At 37.4% G+C, this 14,810-nt stretch overlaps 1 protein-coding gene and 1 non-coding gene across 2 annotated transcripts in view; one reads left to right on the plus strand and one right to left on the minus strand.

Moving 5' to 3' along the window:
* KATNBL1 (katanin regulatory subunit B1 like 1) overlaps nucleotides 1-14,810 on the minus strand; it is a 58,667-nt gene that overhangs the window by 16,316 nt on the left and 27,541 nt on the right. The window contains exon 2 of the mRNA XM_037742365.1: nucleotides 104-234. Coding sequence (XP_037598293.1) covers nucleotides 104-220 — 117 coding nt within the window. The 5' untranslated portion in view covers nucleotides 221-234. The remainder of the gene's footprint in view (nucleotides 1-103; nucleotides 235-14,810) is intronic.
* LOC119472829 lies at nucleotides 14,705-14,810 on the plus strand. Its single transcript, XR_005202006.1, has one exon. It is a non-coding gene; the product is annotated as a U6 spliceosomal RNA (small nuclear RNA).

Raw genomic sequence — 14,810 nt, forward strand, 5'->3', positions numbered from 1 at the left:
GCAGAATTATTATCCTCCCATTGTTTACACAATTCAACTAGAGATATCTAGAGACCTGACAGTTTAAATTGTCTTACCTGTTTTCTGGAAACCATGGACTTACCTCCTTCATGTTCTTATTAGTGAAATTAGAGATCTTTTTTCTAGGAAGATCAATGAAATGATCCTCAATCTTATTACAAAAGTTCCGTTTTTTAACATTGTGGGTTTCCGATGCCATAATCTCTTAAGTACCTAGACAATAAAATAAAGTAGAAAATTAAAAAAGCATAAACAGCCAATCATTTTTTTTTTTTTTTTAAGACAGAATCACACTCTGTTACCCAGGCTGGAGTGCAATGGCATGGTCTCAGCTCACTGCAACCTCCGCCTCCTGAGTTCAAGTGATTTTCCTACCTCAGTCTCCCATGTAGCTGGGACTATAGGCACGTGCTACCATACCTGGCTAATTTTTGAATTTTCAGTAGATACAGAGTTTCACTGTGTTGGCCAGGCTGATCTCAAACTCCTGACCTTGTGATCCGCCTGCCTCAGCCTCCCAAAGGTCTGGGATTACAGGTGTAAGCCACCGTGTCCAGCCTGAGCCTGATCCTTTTAACATACATAAAAACATACAGTAACAGCACCATGCTATATAAAAAAGGCAGAGGACATCACTTTAATCTACACATTTTTACACTTTATTTTTTGTCTTTTTTTTCCTTTTGTGAAGAATTGGGTCTCACTATACTGCCCAGGCAGGTCTCAAACTCCTAGGCTCAAGTTATCTTCCTGCCTCTGCTTTCCTAAGAGCTGGGATTACAGGCATTTGCCACCGTGCCCAGCCTAACCTCATTCTTTAGTTGGAACCAGTTAAAATAATACTGTATTTTTTTTTTTTTTTTTTTTGCCAAAGCAACACATCAGTCTCTCCATTTTCCATGTCACTAGCCATTTATTAAATGCACAGGTTATGAAATCAGGTCTAAACAATTGTGCTATCTATGACATCCAAATGTATAGAAACCTAAAACTGTGCAATCAAATCACTGGGTCAAATACAACCCGAAGCAACAAAAGGAACCAAAATTGGACTCCATACAGCTATCTTGTCCTATGGCTAATCCTTAAATTCTTATTTAATTTTTACAGACAGCTCTCCAAAGCTCTCTTCTACCTTTGGAAAAAACAATCTGTGCTCTCCTATTTTATTAATTATATCTAAAGAGGGTCTAAAGAGGAGGTAGTGATGGAAATAAATGCTATGACTTAATTTATATAACAGAGGAAATTTGTGATTTTCTCACTTGCACTCTGGTTTCACACTGGAAATTTTAGGTCATGTCCTGAACATAAGTTCCTCCCTTATTCTTTTTTTAAACATCTACTAAATGCCAGGCCCTGGTATTAATGTAGATGATGCTCAGAGATCCTGTTCTAGAGAATCATTAAGGAGACTTTTTAAAAACGCATTTTTGTAGGCCTAAACTTAAGAGACTATAACTCAGTACGTCTCTCTGCAGTTGAACCCAAAGCAATTAGATTTTTAAAAAGCTACACAAGTATTTCTGATGCATATTCTGAATTCTCCAAAAATATGAACATATACATAAAATTTTACAAATAATTTCAGCATTTTCTAAGATTTCTTACAGCTAATCAATGCACAACACTTCCACATGTACCCCAGGTTAAGAAACCTATAGAGTGAGATTTTTTGAAAAGCAAATAAATAACTGCAATAATATAGTAAGTACCTTGACAGAAGGACATCCAGACAAATCAGCAAAGTTTAACCAAGAAGAGTCTTAAAGGAGAAACTGCACCCTGAGAAAACAGCATGTGCAGAACTGAAAGGCATGAAGCAACATGGTTTGTTTGGCAATCTCTTAAGTAGATACCTGTGGCTGGAGCTTAGGCTGGGGGCCACTTGCCATAGAATGAGAAATGAGGCCAGAGAGAAGTTAGATCATAAAGGATCTTGTCCACAAGGCTACAATGTAAGCTTTTTTTTTTTTTTCCCCCAAAAGGGACTTTTAGTTAAAAAGATAATGGATTGAACACATGCAATTACCTCTAACCTTCCCTAAAACTCCATTAAAATGACGACAAAAGGTTTGTAAAGACATAAAACCCATGAGGACAAAGAAGATCAGGTGATGGCAACAACATTTTGGAAACTGCAAAGCTAAAAGTGGTAACTGGGTTAAGTGCAGAGGCTCACACCTATAATCCCAGCAATGTGGGAGGCCGAGGCGGGCATATCGCCTGAGGTCAGCAGTTCGAGACCAGCCTGGCCAACATGGTAAAACCCCATCTCTACTAAAAATACAAAATTAACACGGTGTGGTAGCAGGCACCTGTAATCCCAGCCTGAGTGACACAGCAAGACTCCAACTCAATCAGTCAATCAATGTGGTAACTGACTTGGCATATCCGAGAAAGCCAGATCCTAAATCTGCAATGAGGAAAGTGAAATGCAGAATCCCCCAAAAGTTAAGGAACTGGCAATACCAAGGGCATCAAGAAGTAGAGAATAAAGTAATCCTAAGAACAACTAGATAGATTGAATATCCATTTAAGACACAGTTGGCTTACCAGATTATCTTCCCCATTCCAGGAAAAAAAACTGGTTTTATTCTGTAGAAAATGTAAAACCGAGTCCTCGGGAGGAACATATTCTTTTTTTTTTTTTTTTTGAAATGGAGTCTCACTCTATTGCCCAGGCTGAAGTCCAGTGGTGCGATCTTGGCTCACTGCAACCTCCACCTCCTGGGTTCAAACGATTCACCCGCCTCAGCCTGAGTAGCTGGGATTACAGGCTCCTGTCACCATGTCTGGCCAATTTTTGTATTTTTACTAGAGACAGCGTTTCAACATATTGGCCAGGCTGGTCTCGAACTCCTGACCTCAAGTGATTTATGCACCTCAGCCTGCCCAAGTGTTGGGATTACAGGTGTGAGCCACCACACCTAGCCTAGGAACATATTCTGAAAAGGGAGATCAAGTGAAAGTTTACACACTAAATGCTGAGACTGCCACTTGCCTTGTTTCTACCACTTGCCTCACAGAGGCTTGCAACCAGGCTTAGAGTGCAACGGATATTTCCTTAGAAACTCTGACCAGCCCTATAGGAAAAACACACACACACACACACACACACACACACACCCACGCTTACTTCCCCCTAAAATACTAACATCAATGGTGGTCAGTTTTCAAAGAACAATTCTGTTTGTCAACTAAGGTGGTGGTTACCTAATTATCAAAACTAACAGAGCCATACACGAAAACGGGTAGATTTTTATTGTAAGTAAATTTACTTCAGTAAATCTTTTCTTTTTGAGACAGAGTCTTGCTCTGTTGCTGAGGCTGGAGTCCAGTAGTGCGATCTCAGCTCACTGCAACCTCCGTCTCCTGGGTTCAAGCAATTCTCCTGCCTCAGCCTCCCAAATAGCCGGGATTACTGGTGCATGCCACCACGCCTGGCTAATTTTTGTATTTTTTAAGTAGAGACAGGGTTTTGTATTTTTTAAGTAGACACAGGATTTCACTTTGCAATCACTCCCAAAGTGCTGTGATTACAGGTGTGAGCTACTGTGCCTGGCCGATAAACCTAACTTTTAAAAAATCTTTGAAAGAATAATTGCATCCACAAAACAAAGTGAGACCAAAAAAACCTCAACAAGAATACTCCTAAAAATTAAAAATAGTAAAGATAGCAAAATACTCAACAGAAGTTGGAAGAGAAACCTCAACCTATCTCCCAGAACACAGGAACAAAAGAAAAAAAATCACAAGCCTGGCTTAGAGGGACCAGCATCCAAATAAAGAGAATTTTAGAAAGAGTACAGGAGAGTAAAAGAGAAATCAAATCAAATAGATAATTTAAGAAAACTGTACAAGGTTGACGGACATGAATTTCTTGATGAAAAGGGTATCTTAATGGATGAAAACAGACCTACAAGGCACATCATTGTTAAATTTCAGAGCATTAGGGAAGCTAGAGAAGGTAAAAATATACAAACAAATAAAATAAAAAATAAATCCTAAAATCCAAACGTGGTCATGTAAAAATGACAGATATAGAGCAAAGCCTTCAAAATTCTCAGATAACCTAAAATTTCGTATCCAGCCAAATCATCAATAAAGTGTGAGGGTAGAAGAAAGATATCTTCAGATATGCAAAGTTCCCAAAAATTTATTCACAGTAAGCAGTAAGAGAAGGATANAAAAAAAAAAAAAAAAAAGAAAGATAAGAAATGGAAATCCAATAGGATACATGGAAGGAATTTCCCAGGATGATTATGAAAGAAGATCCCAAGATGAAAGCTGTGCACCAGAAGAAGCGGAAAACTGATCTACATCAGAGTGCATTAGCAGAGTAAATTTATAATAAATACCTGGTGTTCATTAGAGAGGAAATGACTACAAGTGGGGAAGAGTTAGAAGGAATGGCAAAGTTTTCAAGTGCTATAAGAAAACAACTGTCCACCCAGATTCCTACGTGCAGAAAAGATAGCCTTCAGTAATGAAAACTATGACAATCTCAAATGAAAGAAAATTAAGAGAATTTGTTACCAGCAGATCTACCCTAAAACGATGATTACAGGAAGTTCTCTTTAGCCAAACAAAACAAATAAACAAATGATGAAAGAAGGAATCTTAGAATAGCAGGGAGACAGAAAATGGTGCAAAAATATAGAAAAATGCAATAGGCTTTCATTCTTGAGTTTTCCAAATTATGTTTAATTACTGAAGTAAAAATTATAACCCTATCTGATGTTGTTCAAAACACAGTAAACAAACTAAAACTTTTATAGGATAAGTGGTGAAAGGTAAAGGGACATAAAAAGAAGTAAGATTTCTACATTTCGCTCAAACTGATAAAATGACCACATCAGTAGATTATGTTGTTATGTATGTACAATGCAATAAGTAGAGCTATCACTGAAAAAGCAGTATCAAGAATTATACTCAACAACACTACAGATAAATCAAAATGGAATGAGAAATGTGTTTAAGTAACCTGGAGAAAGGCAAACAAACAAAATAACAAACAAAACCAGGGAAACCAAATAACAGAGAATAGAAAACAAAAAATAAAGTGATAGACTTAAGCGTAAGCTCTGACATACTGATAACTGCATTATATGTAAATGGTCTAAAAGTCATTTAATTAAAAGTCAGAGATTGACAGAGTAAATTTAGAAGCATGACCTAACTATTTGCTGTCCACAAGAAACTCACTTCAAAAATAATGATATAGGCATGTAGAAAGTAAAAGGAAGGGAAATATATGTATCATGCAAATATTAACTTTTTTTTTCCCCCTTAATTTGCTCTGTCACCTGGGCTGGAGTGCAGCGGTGCAATCTCGGCTTGCTGTAACCTCCGCCTCCCTTGATCAAGCAATTCTCCTGCCTCAGTGGGACTACAGGTGCCTGCCACCACACCTGGTTAATTTTTCTATTTCTAGTTGAGATGGGGTTTTACTATGTTGGCTACGCTGGTCTTGAGCTCCTAACTTCAAGTGATCTACCCACCTTGGCCTCCCAAAGTGCTAGTATTATAGGTGTGAGCCACTGTACCTGGCCACAAATATTAACTTTTTAAAAGCAGGCCAGGTGCAGTGGCTCACCCCTGTAATCCCAGCACTTTAGTAGGGTGACAAGGTAGGAGGATTGCTTGAGTGAAAGAGTTCAAGACCAGCCAGGGGAACATACTAAGATCTCATTATAATAAAAATAATATAATACAAATATAAAATAAGCAATACACACATATGTGTGTGTGTGTGTGTATATATATATATATATGTACATATATACACATATATATGTACATACAGGGATACTCAACCAAATACGTATGTGTGTGTGTGTGTCTGTGTGTGTGTGTGTGTGTGTGTGTGTATGTGTGTGTACATACAAGGCTGAGTATCCCTTACCTGAAATCCTGAAATGCTTGGAACCAGAAGTGTTTTGGAGCTTTCATTTTTTTCAGATTTTGAAATATGTACATTATATACTGGTTACACATCCCAAATCCCAAATTCCAGATGCTTCAATAAGCATTCCCTTTGGGCGCTCAAGAAGTCTCAGTGCTCAAAAAGCCTTGGATTTTGGACCATTTCAGATTTGGATTCTTAGATTTGGAATACTCAACCTGTATGTGCTTTTAAAAAATCTATACAGTTATTTTTTCCTCTAGATGAAAACATATAATTATGGATAGTCTGCTCCTCTTTCATGTGGCAAACATGTTTATTTCTTCATAGGCTAAAATAATTTTCTAAAACTTAAGAATGAAGGATTTTACATCATTAGTCATTATAAAATGCAAGTCAAAACTACTTGTAAACCTGTTGCACAAGCAATGAGATAATACTTCATAATCAGTACAATGCCTATATTAAAAAAGACAGTAACAATGTTGAGAAAGATGTGGAAGAACTGGATCTCTCATGCATTACTAAGGGAATATAAAAATACATTCAAACTTTGGAAAATAACAGCAGTTTCTTAATTTTTTTTTTTTTTTTGAGACTGAGTCTCACTTTGTTGCTCAGGCTGGAGTGCAGTGGCATAATCTCAGCTTGCTGCAAACTCCACCTCCCTGGTTCTCTTGCCTCAGCCTCCTGAGTAGCTGGGATTACAGATGTGTGTTACCATGCCCAGCTAATTTTTGTATCTTTAGTAGAGATGAGATTTCACCATGTTGGTCAGGTTGGTCTCAAACTCCTGACCTCATGATTCGCCCACCTCAGCCTCCCAAAGTGCTGGGATTACAGGTGTAAGCCACGGCACCCAGCTCTTAAAATATTAAATACAGATTTATCATATGACCCAGCAACTCTACTTCTACATAAAAATAAAAAAGAAACAAAAACATAATGTCCCCACAAAGATATGTATGCAAATGTTATAACATTATTCAGAACAGTCAAAAAGCAAAAAACAACCCAAATGTCTATCAACTGCTGAATAAATGAAATGTGGTACATCTGTATGAAATATTATTCAGCAACAAAAAGGAGTGGTGGCCAGGTGTGGTGGCTCATGCCTGTAATCCCAACACTTTGAGAGGCCAAGGCAGGCAGATCACCTGAGGTCACGAGTTTGAAACCAGCCTGGCCAACATGGTGAAACCCCGTCTTGACTAAAAATAGAAAAAAAAAAAAAAAAAAAAAAAAAAGCTGGGAGTGGTGGCACATGCCTGTAATCCCAGCTACTTGGGAGGCTGAGGCAGGAGAATCACTTTAACCTGGGAGGCGGAGGTTGCAGTGAGTCCAGATTGCACCATTGCACTCTCCAGCCTGGGTGACAGGAATGAAACCTCATCCCCCTCCCCCCTCCCAAAATAGAATGAAGTACCAATACATCTACAACATGTGTGAGTAGTGTGCTAAGTGAAAGAAGTCAAACATAAAAGACCATATATTACTTGATCCAATTTAAATGAAAATGTCTGTAAAAATAAAATTTATAGAGGTAGAAAGCAGATTCGTAGTTATGTTAGGCTAGGATAGGAGTGGTAATAATTGTATATATAGATAGGCACAAGGTTTTTTTCTGGGATGATGGAAATGTTCTAACATTATATTGGGGTTGACAATTGCACAATTCTGTGTATACTTATAATATACTTACAATCAGTCAACTACATTTTTGTATGTGCATTTAAAACAGGTGAATTTTATGGTATATAAATTATACTTCAATAAAGCTTTAAAAAGAACGAAGGAAATCAAAACTATAATGGTAAAAGTCTCATTGCAAAGAATTTATACACTACAAATTCTGGTTTTGTTTCATATCTCATGTATTTGATGGCACCTTTCTTGGAGCAACAATATAGGATTATTCCTTTTCCACCAAGAGCATTTGACAATGCAACTGAAACTAGTTTAAAGCAATGGTTCAGTCCTCTATGTGCTTTCAAAGCGCTATTTGATAATATACAAAAAAGTGAACAATCTGAAATGGTATTAAGGGGTGAAGACAGTGATTAAAGAAACTGGAAATGATAGCCTTTAAAAAAAAAAAAAAAAAAAAAAAAAAAAAAAAAAAAAAAAAAAAAAAAAAAAAAAAAAAAAAAAAAAAAAAAAAGGAACCAAAGAAATAAGGTCTTAAGAGAATAAAAGATTAAGAAGGGGCCAATATACTAACTGTATATAACTATCCTGAACATATAGTGCATATTTTCTTAAATAAACATAATAGTGTTTGCTAAGGGTATTTATCTTGAGAAGATAGAAAAACAGAAGCATGTAGAAGGAATTGGAGGGATAAATTCTCTTTACATAGTAGCTATCACCTACCAGAAAAATGAAAAGGGATCTTATAAAATCTACTACAATGGCTGCCAAATCAAAAGATTTAACAGCTCTAGGCTGGGTGCCGTGGCTCACGCCTGTAATCCCAGCACTTTGGGAGGCAGAGGCAGTTGGATCACTTGAGGTCAGGAGTTCGAGACCAGCCTGACCAACATGGTGAAACCCCTCTCTACTAAAAATACAAAATTAGCTGAGCATGGTGGCACAAGCCTGTAATCCCAGCTACTTGGGAGGCTGAGGCAGGAGAATCACTTGAACCTGGGAGGCAGAGGTTGCAGTGAGCCACTGTACTCCAACCTGAGCGACACGAGCATAACTCTGTCTCAAAAAAAAAAGATTAAACAGCTCTAAATGTTGACATATTCTGTATTTACTTACAATAATGAGAAAAATTCATCATACAGGAATGGAACATGTCTAGACTTTTGTTTGTAATAACATAAGTTACAGCTCAAGATCAAGTTAAGCTTTTTCAATTAATATACTACAATATTTTATCATTTACATCGTATTTAACTCTGTAATTCATGAGGCAATTTCATTCCTCCTCTTGAAAATCAAAGCATGGTTGTGTACAAAGAAACTTTCTCCTTCAGTCACTATTACACAGTCACTCCCACTATGGCAAAGGATATATGTGGTCATCTCTCAAGAATCTTGAGATTGAAAACAGTTTATAACCACTATAGTAATACAATACATAAGACATAAAAGAGTTTTAGAACGTAAAGCTTTAGCTATTTGTTTTAACCCAGAGATGTCAAGTAACTAACCCAAAGACAGTTAATAGCAGATCACAGGATGTAGAATCCATACCATTCAGCCACATTTCTATTTTCATTAATTCAACCCAATTTGTTTTCAACTAGCATAAACATTTTCAATCCTCAATAAAAAGCTTATTCAAGCCAAATAAGATGAGAGTACTAATTTTTCTGAGGAGATAACAACAGGTGGACAGATGAACATAAGCTATGAGCTATCTACCATCTTTCCTTCATCTAACATAGGTAACCTTTTTCCTGTTTTCTAAGGCCTACCAGGAGATTTATGGATCACATAAAAAAATTATCATAATTTTTCCCATGAAGCAGCTACCATGCAAAAAAATCAAAGGGAAAGATGAACATAAATTCTTTTCTTCAAGAATTTCAGTGAAGGAAAGAGGAAGAGAATGTAAACATAAGATTTTTCTGGGATAATCCTTAGGGCCTGTACATACTGATTCCTTCCTCCTAAATTCAGTTGCCAGACTCTCAGTATGTGCAGCATTTTTCAATAACCGTAGTATTATCTGTAGTTCTGATGTTTCATAATGCAATACAGATCAGGTTAAAAAAGAAGGTGATAAGAACGGATCTGAGAAAGCCAAGGCTGATCTGAATGGGATTGGTGCTTACAATGGAATGTTAAAAACACTATTTTCAAAGACTGTTTTGTGAAGTGGAGAAAAATTCAAAAATAATGGTTGTCTTAGTTCATTTTGCACTACTACAATAGAATAGCTGAGACTGGGTAATTTATAAAGAACAGAGGTTTATTTTGTATAGTTATGAAGGTTAGGAACTCCAAGACTGAGGGGCCCTTATCTAGCAAGGGACTTTTTGCTTCATCAACCCATGGTGGAAGGTGGAAGGACAAGTGGGCACGACAAAAAGCAAGAGGGCCAAAGTTACTTTTACAAGAAACCCACTTTCACAATATGAACCTGCTCCTGTGATAAAAATATTAAGCCAATCATGACAGAGCCCTTATAACCTAATCACCTCTTAAAGGTCCCACTTCTCAAACACTGTTTTATAGGGGATTAAGTTTCCAACACATGAAGTCTGGAGTGTACTTTGAAACCACAGCAATGGTGTTTCTCGTTTGTTTGTTTTTTAACAGACATAGTCTCATATGTTGCCCAGGCTAGCCTCGAACTCCTGGGTTCAAGGGATTCTCCCACTTTGGCCTCCACTACTGGCTAACAATAGTATTTTAAAAAGCAGAACAGAAAACTAAATGCATAGTATTGTGATAACCTGCTTTTTGTTAGCTTAAACTGACTCTCTTTCTCTTAGCAGAGAGCTGTTCAGGCTTCTTGTTAGCTTCTTGAGCAGGACAGACTCCATCTTAGCTTCTTCATTTTAGTTATTCCCCTCATTATTAGTAACTGTAGTATGTAGATGGCGCAGGATGACACCAGGCACATCCAGGAGTGCATTTGCTGATAAAAGGCTGAGTTAAGTGGTACCAGCAGAGCACGGGAATGCAGGTGCTATCGAGTGCCCAGAGCCCCCATATCTATAAGTTGTATGTCTTTTTATGAAGCTCTAGCCCTTGCACTTGGTACTGTATTATTTCTCACGTACTAATTTACCTTTTAACTTTTTTGCTTACTCTGCTTCTGAGAAAAAATTGCTTCAGCTAGGTTTCCCCCTCCCTTTTCAAACTAGGGTATAAAAATCTCCCTAACACTTCAGGGTCGAGAGAATTTTGGGCGTTAGCCATCTCTTGGTCACCAGCTAAAATAAAGGACTCATAATTCAATCTCAGAGTGTGGCGCATTCCTTGACTTGCTCAGGTGTAACAGTATGATCCTGGTTTTTCAAAAGAGATATAGGTAAGATCTGTCCATTCAAAAAAGGTCTATCAAAACATTAACAGAAATTGTTTATTGCTGGTGGGATTATGGGTGTTTTCCCCCCCATTACTTAACATGTTTTTCTATTTTCTACAACGAACATGAATTATTTTTATAATCTGAAGAAGTAAATACTTTTAACTTAATGAGATCACTGTCTTATAAAACATGGCTTAATCGTATAACTCCCTTATAGTAAACAAGCAAACAGCATGGAAATGCCAATATATGGAGGTAGAATTTCAAAAGAAGAATGTATTTTAACTTTTCCAAAATTAGGACAACTTCATCTAATTTTCTCAATTCTTGCTTTCTCACCTCAGTTTGGACTTTGCTCCCACACACCCTTTTAAAAAATCTTTGATTTCTCCCTTTGAACTTATTCCTCCCTTCTGCTTTCAAACAAGATCAGATTTCCCCTATCAACTCCTATATTCTTTCTCTGCTTCCCTTTCCTGCCAAATTTCTACAAGGAGTGCTTTTTAGCTTCCATTTTCTCTTTAACTCTTTGTAATCTTGCTTTGATTTTGCTCTCTCATCTAAAAAACAAAATGCATCTTAAATTAAACCTATATATAGGAAACTTTATAGCACTGATGATGCTCATCAAAGTCAGCCAAGCCAACTCTACTGACACTGCTCATTCTTCATCACCATTTAGCTCTTTTGTCACTTCATTGCCCTTCCCTGACTCTTTCTGTACATATGACACAGGTGTCTAGACTCTCCTCGCTGCCTTACCATTTTTCTGGTTCCTTTTCCTCCAGCAACTCCTCTCTCTACTAAAACTAAGGAAATACACTTTCATGGCTTCAGTTATTTCTCTTGACCCAGGTCTTCCTTAACTTCTTTGTATCTGGCCGCTGGTCAGCCACTGCTAGGTCCAAGTCAACACATCTAAAACAAATCTCTTCAATGTCAAACCAACTTGCTGCCCTTCCTAGCTATCACATTTGAAATGACTGGCAAACTTCTCTTCAACTGGAAACATGGGAGTTATTTTGACTCCTTTCTCCTTCTTTCTAACAAATCACTAAGTCTTTTCAAATCTTCCTTCAGGCAGGGCACAGTGGCTCATGCCTGTAACCCCAGCACTTTGGGAGGCTGAGGCAGGAGGACTGCTTGCGCAATCCAGGAGTTCAATATCAGCCCAGGCAACATAATGAGATCTGTTTCCAAAAAACAACACACAACACAACACAACATAACATAACACAACACAACAGAACACAAAAAAACCTTCCTGCAAAATATTGCACAGATCCATTCAGATCTTTTTTCTGCCTGATAACTTCAAGCCTCAATCACCATAACAATTATTTGATTTTCCTGCCACTGGTCTTCTTCTGGTCCTTGCAAATCATCCTATACAATCATTACCTAAAGTGTTCATGGTAAAATACTACCCCGGAATTTCCCAAGAATTTTAATGGATGCTTTATTCTATTTAAGTACGTTTGGATATGCTGTATGTTTAACTGTTTCCCGGAAATTAAATATATTAAAAAGGCTCACCGGGCGCGGTGGCTCACGCCTATAATCCCAGCACTTTGGGAGGCCGAGGCAAGTGGATCACAAGGTTAAGAAATCGAGACCATCCTGGTCAACATGGTGAAACCCCATCTCTACTAAAAATACAAAAAATTAGCTGGGCATGGTGGTGCGTGCCTGTAATCCCAGCTACTCAGGAGGCTGAGGCAGGAGAATTGCCTGAACCCAGGAGGCAGAGGTTGTGGTGAGCCGAGATCGCGCCATTGCACTCCAGCCTGGGTAACAAGAGTGAAGCTCCGTCTCAAAAAAAAAAAAAAAAAAAAAGGCTCTAAGAAGCTGGCACAATATTATTCCATGATTCCCAAACTTAGCCAACATCCTATGTTATTTTTAACAGATATATATAAAATTTGAAAAATGTAGATTTCTAAGAGATATAGTTTTTGGAATTCATTTACCACACCAAGACTAAACTATTCATCTAAATATCACAGACATAGTCTCATTTCTCTTCAGATCATATTAATATTTCACCTCTTAAATAATGAAAGTCTTCATAATTAGACATTACATAAATAATTAGTTTTTTAAGTAAGAAGAAAGAAAACACAAAATATTTCAGCTTTTTTTTTTTTTTTTTATATTGGGACAGGGAGGAAAAAGGGTTTTGCCTGGGGAAAGGTTCAACTATAATCGTGTTATTTAACAGTATCATTAAAAATAACAGCCAGACTTTACCAAAAATTTACCATATTCCAGGTGTAGGCACTGTAGACATATTATCCTCTTTCTTTAGATAAGAAAATAAAGGCATGAAAAGCTTAAATAATTTGCCAGAGATTAAACAACAAAATAAGGTGAAGAGTGCACTGGAATCAGGTATTCTGTCTCCATTACATATGTTCGTAACCAATATACTGTAATGCCTCCCAATTAATATGAGAGATTAAGGGCTGAATGTATTAAACAGATGATGCAGTTTTTATCACTTTCTAGCTCATGATTTTTGGAAGGTCATTTATTTTATTCTAAATCTGTTTTCTCAAATGCAAAATGGGAGTATTGCTGTGAAAATCAAAATGAGATTACACTAAGTTACTACTGCTATTAATAGCAATAATATTTATAAGAAATATAAATATATACAATTATGGTGTTCTGGAAGGTAAAACTGACAGCACTGTAAAGCAAGTGAAATATAATCAAGTGAAATATAATCACATCTTGGTATGCCCTCGTTTAGAGTGATCACAGAATTTATCATCCAAACTAGGACACTTTTGAGAGTGAAAGAAGTTACCATTAAAAATTATGCTTGGACAACAGGCATAAATCAGATCAGTCCGGGCATGCTGGGATGTATATTCACCCCACCTGAGGTAAATGTTTACTTTCCTAGACTGATTTAATCATGACTTTTCTTCTATAGAAATGAACAACTACTCACCAACAAAAAAGAATGAACTACTAACAAACACGACAACATGGATAAGTCTCAAATGCATTATACTAAGTGAAAGATGCCAGATTCAAAATACTACATATTACACAACTTCATTTTCATGACATTCTAGAAATGGCAAATATATGCATAAAGAAAAATATCAGTGACTGCCAGAGAAAAGGAAGGAAGCTGGCTACAAAAGGATAAGAGGAAACGTTTTGAGGAGAGGGAAATGTTCTGTATTTTGACTGTGGTAGTGATTACACAACTGCCAAAACTCATGGAAAGGATATCTCAATAATCTGACTTAAAAGAAATTGGGGCACAGAGCACATGCTATCCATGGTTTTTCACTAGACTCCTTGGACACTTGGCATTTGCTTGACAGAGCTGAGAAATATGGTGCCCCTTGGCCCACAGCCATTCCTTTTTCTCCAGGAAACTGGTTACTCTTCAATCCTGGAGGTGTCAGAAACATTCCTCTCAGTATCTGGAATTTTTGTTTTGACAGGTGACTACCAAGGCCAACCCTACTGGTTTTCTGTTTCTCCTCTCAGCTATGTGGGCTGGGTCTAACCCTGCTTACTGGGGATGCCCTCAGTACCCTTTGCATGCAATGATGCAGGGTAAGTGCTCTTACTCAGAGGCCAATGGGAGTTAAAACTTACGTTGCAAAGGCCTCCAGGCTCCTTCTGTCCCTCCCAGCTCTCTGGAAAGCTTTCTACTCACTATGCAGGATTTTAAGTATCCCGACTTAAAAACCAGGTAAAAAATTAAAGACTCATTCAAAATCTTAAAGGCTGGTGCAGCTAAAAAGATTAGGTCAGTGCTTGCTTCGGCAGCACATATACTAAAATTGGAACGATACAGAGAAGATTAGCATGGCCCCTGAGCAAGGATGACACGCAAATTCATGAAGCATTCCATAATTT

The sequence above is a fragment of the Cebus imitator genome, unplaced genomic scaffold (assembly GCF_001604975.1).
Source record: "Cebus imitator isolate Cc_AM_T3 unplaced genomic scaffold, Cebus_imitator-1.0 Scaffold119, whole genome shotgun sequence".
Classification (NCBI taxonomy): domain Eukaryota; kingdom Metazoa; phylum Chordata; class Mammalia; order Primates; family Cebidae; genus Cebus; species Cebus imitator.